An 8802-nucleotide genomic window follows, 5' to 3' on the forward strand; every position below is an offset into this window, starting at 1 on the left:
ATGGTCTTAAACAGTTAAGTGTATTTCGACAGTAGAACATGTTGAAAGGGTGGGTCACTCTAAGGAAGGGACTTAGCCAAGTTGTGTCAGTGGCTTGAATATTGTAGGGGACTTGGGTGCTCAAATTAAAGATGCTGTAGACAGATTACTGTACCATAATCGTTGCAGCTAGATCCGTGTTCTGTCAGATATTAACATTTCTGTTGATTATCAATGAATTTACACAGCCCTACATAATAGAGTTACCACCTGCCTGGTTTCTCACGCACACAAGACCATTTGTTTCTTGATCCAGCTGGTTGGTAGTTCAACTGACAACCAACAATAGAGTAGCTGTTCTTTTTAAAAAATTGCAGTCGAACCAATCAATACTACAAACAGGCTGTGAGTCTGACCACCACTCCCCCACCAACATCAGGATATCAGTTAGGCCCATTGGGTCATCTGTTGCACCAAAGTTCATTCCTGTACCACCCTGACTTACCATTATCCATTTTATTTCTGAATTGATCTAATAGTTTTGCCTGTGCCGCCCTGCTTGATAGATTGCCCAAAATGTTATCGTTCTTAGAATGAAACACTTTTTCTAATGTATGGTAAATCAATTTCCTAATTTGAGATTTGCCCTTTTGGCTCTACTTATTTTGGTTTAATTTTAATTAGTATTAGTATTCACTCCCACACCACCGTAAAGTAATCACCAAAATAGACATCACAACTACATTACAGGAAATGTCACATCATTGTACTTAAACCTGTGGAATAGTATTGAAAATGGGGAGGTGGGAGAATGAACTGCACAATAAACAGTTGTACAATGATTACCAGAGTAAATGAATCAAAATATTCTTTTAAATATGGTATAAATAACCTGTGGAATTTCTTTCCACTCCAGTCCCACAAAGTACTCTGGAAATGGTTAAAGAATATCTGGAAGGATGTTACGACCCCTTAAAAGAAAAGCCTTTATTGTGCATCCTAACTCTCAGTTGTGGAAACAGATTTAATTGCCCGTTTCTTGATGCCTGAAAGCTCATCTAAGAGCTCAGACAGCAGGCTGGTTTTGTGCAGTAGATGCTATGAGAAAGTGCAGTAGAAGAGCAGTCAAGATAAGGGCTTGGCCTCAATGTGTTTAGTTTAGAGTTCAGAGGAATTGTTCAAAAGCAAAGCACTTGAAGTTTGAACGAAACACCAGACACAGTAGACAGTTTAATCCCACGTATGTTTGGCTGGGAGGCGCTCGACTGTTTAACACTTAAACATAGGGAGCCGGGTTGTTTGGGAGATTAAGGATTTGGTGCCTGAATGTAATGACGGGGGTTAGGTAAGATTACTCTGCCTGCAGCAACCCATCATTTGTCTCTCCCTACAAATCCTGTTGATGGGAAGAAACAAAAACTACGTCTGTTTAAGAGTGTTCATCCTAAAATATATATTTTAAGGAAAATAGGTCCATTGCCAAGAAAAGTGCTGGGTTGGGTTCTCCAATTGGGTTTAAATAATGTACTGCAGTGGAAATCTCTATTTCTAGATACATGTACTGTGGAATACGCTCAGGCCTTCTTTAAATGCTCTATACATTTTGTTCAAAAATAAAAGGTTTGCTTTATTCTGTCCGTGTTTAATCTCTCCAGTGGCAGTTTGCAACCGTGTCGCTTTTCAGTGAGAGGCCAGAGGTATCCACGATTCAGTCCCGTCGATAGTTGTTGATAATGTTGTTTCTCATCAGAGAAATTCAAGCAAGACACAGGTGAACACCATCCTTCGACTCACCTCTTCCCTTCCTTCCTTCAAGATCCACCTCACGACATAATGCTTTTTGCGAACTTCCCCCACCCCAATCCCTCGTCGCCCACCCCCAGCTTAAGTACAAACCCTGAACTCGGGACCTCCTCACGACATTAAAGGCATAATAACTAAGTTCGTATTGTATTGTAATACAAGGGTATTTGGTGCCTCCAAATTTGGCAAGAAAATGCTCTGACAGTGGTGACGTTGTGCTGGGATTATTAAGTCCCCGTTATAACTGAATGTCAATCAGTCCATCTGGAAACATGTAAGTCATGCAGTGCTCTCGAAAAGTCTTCACAGAAGTACAACTTGATCTTATATAAACACTTCTCACGTATGGTACAAATTTACATTTATATCATGCCTTTCACATCAAGAGAACATCGCAAGGCACTTGACAATCCTGGCTTGGCACCCAAGTTAAGGTTGTGAGCTGAGTGGGGGAACAACCCACTCAACAAAGGATGAACACAATCAAAAGCGCTTCCCAATTACCATGGGGATCACCAAGCAGGGAAGTAGAGATGGTTAATTTAAGGGTGTGAACCAAAGATCTGTTCAAATAGGGTTTTGAAGAGGGGGAGGGAAAGCGCAAAGCAAGGTTTTGTGAGACCTAAAGAACGAAGACATAGTAGGGGGTTGAGGAATCAGTAGTAAACCAGTCAGAAGAGATTACAACCAGAGAAATAGGACTGGAAGGTATTGCATAGATAGGGAGAAGCAACATTGCAGAAGGATTTGAAGATCACTTGTACAATAAAACATACAAGGCCCCAAATTATACCTTTTCTTGTAAGACCATTTTGTCTTAAATTTGTGGAAAATTCTTAAGTTTAGCCTTACTTTGAAAGCTGGTTTTCTGGAATTCTTAAGAAAAGCAGTTTCCAAATTAAGAGTGCATTTAACAATTTTCCACAATTCTTTTGCATGAATTAAAAATTTCTAACAGTCATGGGGGTGGGTGCGGGCTTGAATATAGATGCTTATTTCTTTTGACCACATTATCGTCAATCTATCTGTTTAAAGAAGGTGTACTCTTGTGCTCCTCCCTCTGTTCTGTTAGAATTTTACATTATCTGACCTTGTACTCGTATCATTCTGTGGTTGCACCGCCTGGGAATTATCAGCATAGATACTGCCTGCAGTGAAGGAATAATACAGTGGTCGCTTTTGTGGTTGGTAGATTTTATAGTTGCATGTTAGTGGGTAGCACAGCACACTGGTCTAGAGAGAAAACCTAATATTATCTGAATAATCCATCACAGCGATAGCTTCACTATGACATTGTCCTGACCAGCAACCAGTGCGCTCTAACTGTTTGTTACTAAACATATGCGTAAGTTCGTTCTTTAGAAGTTATGAACTCAACAAATGTTTTAAACTTTTTTTTCCCCTCTTTATTTATATGACGGGACTTTGAAGAATATATAGTGCAGGATCCTTATATCAGTTTGCCCTCTGAATCCCCATCTAAGGGGCAAATTAATTCTTTTACTGAGCCCTTGAAAGGGAATTATACTAGATTGTATGTACACAACTTTAAAAGCTGTAATGTTTGTCACCGTGTACAGAGACCCAATCTTAAGTCAATAACATATTGTTTGGAATTTATTAATCTGGTGTATGAACAAAGCTCCCATCTGCTTACATCCCATCTTGTTTCTTTCTGTCAGTACAGTTAATTAATTTGAAAACCTAATATGCTATTTTATTGAGCTTGTCTGGATTACTGAATTACACACAGGCATTACACTCAGGTGAAATTGCATTTTCCTCATCAAAATGTTTATTTTGCTTTTGTGCGATAAGTATATTTATATACTTTGCACTAGAATGATCAGTGGGGTTAATATTAGAAATGGTAGATCAGGAGAGAGGTTGAAATGAAGAATGCTCTTTGCCTTAGTTGATCTCATCATTCCAGAACACCAACCCGACTTCCTTCCCATGTTACCATCCAATTGTTTCTGAAATGAATCAGGACCTGCCGTCTACCATCTTTTCTGGTAACCTGTTCCAGCTGTTCAGACACTTGTGTAAAGTAATACTTGGTGGTGGTTGTCCTTGATCTTATAGGTTTCAACGGTCTTGACAGGGTAGATGCTGTGAGACTGGTTCCCCTGGTTGGAGAATCTAAAACTAGGGATCATAGTCTCAAGATTAAGGGTCAGCCTTTTCGAACTGAGTTGAGGAAACATTTCTTCACTCAGAGGGTAGTGAATTTGTGGAATTCTCTACTCCAGAAGGCTGTGGTTGCTCAGTCCTGGAACATATTCAAGACTGAGGTTGATAGATTTCTAAAGGATAGAGGGATTACGGGATATGGGAATAGGACAGGTAAATGGAATTAGGTTACAAGATCAGCCATGATTTTATTAAATGGCGGAGCAGGCGAGAGGGCCCGAATGGCCTACTCCTGCTCCTACGTCTTATGGTAAAGGGCAATTTAGAATAGATAACTAGGAAGTTTTTCTTTTTGACCTCTGCCTATAATGATTGTTAACAGAGACCTGCGTCAACCATGTCAGTGTCTCTCTGTGAAGCTGTTATTGCACAATCTGTTTGTGTTGAACAAGGCTTTACGAAGTGTAACCGGGGTCAGACGAAATGTCAGACAAACCGTTGTAAATGGCTCAAAGCAAAGCTAAAATTCCCAGCAGGACGAAACCTTGGACAAGTTTCCTTACTTGATAATATTCCCTCAAGAAAAAAAAACAATAATAAAAGTTGGTCACTCAATCCCTGACTGTTTGTGTAATATTGCTGTGCGGAATTGGCTGCCATGTTTTGCCCACAAATATACAGTCAATTTACTTTACAGTCTATTCTGTGAAGCGCTATATCAAATGCAAAGATTATTATTACTCCTCTTATAGTCTAACCTTGAACCTGTGTCTCCTTGCCTTGCTACCTTGGCATATTTGATAGTATTGGTTTACTTCTTCTTATATCTTAACCTTTGGATGTCCTCCTGACGTGAAAGGCACTCTATAAATGTAATTTTGTTGTTATATACTGCTGTAAAGACCCCTCTGAAACGTGTTGTTATTATTTCCAAGACTTATCTGGTAGTTCCTGGTTGCTCATATCTCAGCCATCAAGCACCAAGGATTAGTCTTGTTTCTCTTGTTGCTACAATGATAAACTGTGTAAAAATAAAATCTCATCCTTCCAAAAAGTCAATTTATCCCAAATATCGAAAATGAGTACATTTAGCAAATGTCTGGCAGAACAAAATTGAATTCCTGTACTATATGTGAGGATAGTAAACTGCAAACTGCAGGGTCAGGTTATTAGCTGGAGTTAGATTAGAAGAACAGCCATGATTGAATGGCGGGCCAGGCTCGAAGGGCTGAATGGCCTACTCTTGCTCCTACATGTTATGTTAAACTGTGATCCTTTTTTTAAAAAATGTTTTTTTCAATTGCATGAAAATAATTTCAATTTTGCTTATGTTGGTACAGGTGTAAACATTTCCAGCTGCTTTCAGTCCATTGAAATTTTGTTCTTATTCTGTTTAGGAAGTATCAGAGGGGAGTGAAAGTGCGTTTGAGACTGGTTGACCTGGAGCTCACATCTCGTTTCCTTGGGGGCAAGACAGACACGACTTTGCTGGAGGCAGATGCTGCACTCCTTGGGTTGCTGGACAAAGCAAAGCAAAAAGAGTAAAAGTTAGAAATAGGATTTTTTCCTCTTGAGAGTATGTACTGTATCTCTTTGTTTAAAAAATAAACCTTTTATATGATGCATTTTTCGCGTGTTCGTCAAAGTTCAAAACCTTACTACACTACACTTTAGGTCTTTCACAACATGATGGTTTTTGGGAACTTGCTGTCCATAAAATGGCTGCTGTGTTTGCCTGAATAAGCAGTCACTACATTTGTCAGTTATTGTAAAGCACTTTGAAATGTTTCAGTGTGATAAGGCACTATACAAACGCTAACTCGTAAATAGGGTTTGGGCCTAAAGTACAGTAGGTCAGAGCATCAATGACAGGGGCTTTCTCAATTCCACTAGAACTCCAGTCACTCACCTGAACCACGGCAACATTCGAGTTCAGCTCAACTCAACAGAGCAGCATTTCACTTTATGGACAAATACAATATAAAATGTTTGACCAATGTACAAGCCAAATTTGTGTGTGTGGTGGGGTGGGGGCTGGGAGTGGGAGTCAGCTTGGTGTCTTGACACAACACGGTCCTTAAGAGTATCAAAACCAATGTGTTGGTCTTTGAACTGCTGTTTACAGTAGAATATTAGTACCTCATTCATTACTTGATAATGTCATGTTTATTTATGTAAACGTCAATGAAGTTTGAATCCTAAAATAATCTATAAAAATGTAATTTGATTAACCCCTTCAGGAATCTTAATTGATTTGTGTGTTATATAGTGTTTCATGTACACAAGTATATGAGTAGTGTATATCATGTCTAGTATCATAGAAGCCTAAAAGACAAGCAGTGGGAAAACTATACGGTTTTAGCTGGTTAGATTCCAGCAATACCCCAACGCACACTCTGGGGTCCCCAAGCCTTGGCTCTTGCCAACTTGCGCCTAATACTTTCCGGAAATAGATAAGCAGATGCATCCTCCAGGGAGAGAGTGCACATTCCATTCCAACAATCTGTCTCTGAGATTTCCATGTCTAGGTGGGTGCATGGAAACCTCAACTTGGTTTGGATACTCTTAAGCATGGTAATGGGTTTCTGCATGTGTCAGACAACCGGCTGACCAAAAAAAAAGCCCAGCAGAACCAGATGTGTAGGCTTAATTTCTGTGAGACTGCAAAGCCTTGAAGCTTCAGCTACTGATTTACATGAGAACAAATGGAACAAGATTTAGTGATAGAATGAAAATTCCACAAACCTAAACTTGCAGCAGACAAACCACATAATATGACCAATCCATTAGCATATTGATATGACAGGTGAGCTGCAATGAAGGAGTGAAACAGCTGATTTACAACCTTTTTTTTTGAAGTCGAGATTTGTAAGGCATTTGCATTTTGCATCTTGCTTTCTTCACTCATTTTGTGAATTTATTTGCAAAAATATATGAAAACAGTATATTTAGCAAGAAAACAGTCAACACTTTTTTTCTACAATTATAGTTCACAGCATATTCCTATTTTTCTAATTTTATTTTTGCGATGATTTTGACTTTGTTTAAAACCCCTTTACTAATTTCATCTTGATTTTCCACTAAATAGGCATTTTTCTTTAAGCCACGATAATCAGGATTGCTCTGGGTCAGATGATCATGGTGCTCAATAGGGAGTGAGATGAATTTCTTTGCCACTTGGCCTCTCCTCATGGGGAATGTGACATGCACCGGTACTACAGTATAAGCTCAATTTGCTGCCCAGCTAAGAACTGATAAAACTTGTTCACAAAGGTAACTGAGTCCAAGTGGCAGATTGGATTATGATTCAAATCTAGCTTCTGAATGGGAACCACCACCATCCTGCTGAATGCACCAAGCTACCTCTGATTTTAATCATTTAACTTTATGACCCTTTCTCCTAGAGTGCGAATGGTTTTTTAGTTCAAAACAGAACCACTTTGTAGTTCCAATGCCAAAAAGTTACTTATCCCTTTCAACTATCTTCATGGCCACAGTTCTGGAGATACCATGATAATATCAAAAAACAATTATGGGTTTAACATATCACCGATATCAAATGTTGTTGTAATTGCATTATGGTGAACATCTATAATCTTGTTTGCAGTGATTTTCAGCAAATTGCCCTTTTTTAATGTTGTAGGCAAATTATCACATTATATCCATGTATTAAAATGTCACATTCTTCTTTTATAGAAAGTTATTTGTGTAGAAAGCATTTTGCACCACAATGTTGCTAAATAGCTATAGGCATGTGTTTCTAATGATAATAATCCTTGCATTTGGTATCACGTCTTTGAGACGTCTCAAAGCGCTTCACAGGATATACGGTAAATTGTAGTGACTGTATTTTCTGGACTTTCTTTGTAGAAATGATGCAGAAACAACCAGGTTTCAGTATAATTTCTACAAAAAAGTGCAAGCCTTAGATAGTTGTGTGTTAAATTGAAGCACACTACGCCAACTCCAGGAGGAAATGGGCTGCAGAAACGTAGAGTGAACTGCTAAAGAGCAGTGATTGTTTGGAATATTTCTGCCTCTGCCCTTTGGTCCTCGGTCCTGCAGCATCTCTGCACACGCTGGATCACAGGGGAGCACCAGTTTCATTTACCGATTCAGCGACTTTGAAAAAAGCCCCTGTTCCCAATTAGTGTTGCAAGTTGTACAGATCAATGGTGGGTTAAACTGAGCTGCCCACTCAAGTGGTGGGCGTCCTATTTCATAAAAGGACGGGGTTTGCTCTTTCATGGTGCTGGGCTCTTTCAGTTCAACTACAGTGGGCTTGATTCTTGTGTGAAAAACAACTGCCACAATACTTAAATCCTAACCTCCTCACCCCTGACGGCATGGGAAAGTGCACTCCTCAGCTGTTAGTTATATAAAGGCTGTTCCAGTCATGAGAAATGTTGATAAAAATGCAGCTTAACATCTCTCCTCCTACTCTTTCTTAATGTCAGCTGGTCTAGCGAGCTGCCTAATTGGAAAGAGGCTTTTCTGGGTGTGCTTGCCTTAATTTAGCACAGTGCAAAATGGCTGTGGCCAATTATTGTTTTTCAAAGAAAATATGCAAATTGTAACATGTGTTTTTCCTTGTCTCTAAATTGTCTAAATTCAGAAATTGTGTTTTTTTTTCTTTGCAGCGTTCATTCTTGTGGTAGTTTGATGTGTTTAGGATGCATAATACATTCATTGTACTGTTCATTTAGGTTTCTTTTGGGTGGAGGTCGAATGAATTAACGTTTTAACAAACTTCCTTCCAAAGTCATGAAGTCACACTGGCAGGAGATGGTAATTATAATAATAATAATCCTTGCATTCGACATAGCGCCTGATCACGCCTTCGAGACATCTCAAAGCGCTTCACAGAATATACTATAAAGTGAATTG

At 39.1% G+C, this 8802-nt stretch overlaps 1 protein-coding gene across 1 annotated transcript in view; it reads left to right on the top strand.

Moving 5' to 3' along the window:
* Window positions 1-5540, top strand: part of tpd52 (tumor protein D52) — a 94768-nt gene extending 89228 nt beyond the window's left edge. The window contains exon 3 of the mRNA XM_042346906.1: window positions 5313-5540. Coding sequence (XP_042202840.1) covers window positions 5313-5460 — 148 coding nt within the window. The 3' untranslated portion in view covers window positions 5461-5540. The remainder of the gene's footprint in view (window positions 1-5312) is intronic.
* Window positions 5541-8802: the final 3262 nt, after the last annotated feature.

This window comes from Callorhinchus milii, unplaced genomic scaffold (assembly GCF_018977255.1).
Source record: "Callorhinchus milii isolate IMCB2004 unplaced genomic scaffold, IMCB_Cmil_1.0 Scaffold2, whole genome shotgun sequence".
In the NCBI taxonomy this organism is placed as follows: domain Eukaryota; kingdom Metazoa; phylum Chordata; class Chondrichthyes; order Chimaeriformes; family Callorhinchidae; genus Callorhinchus; species Callorhinchus milii.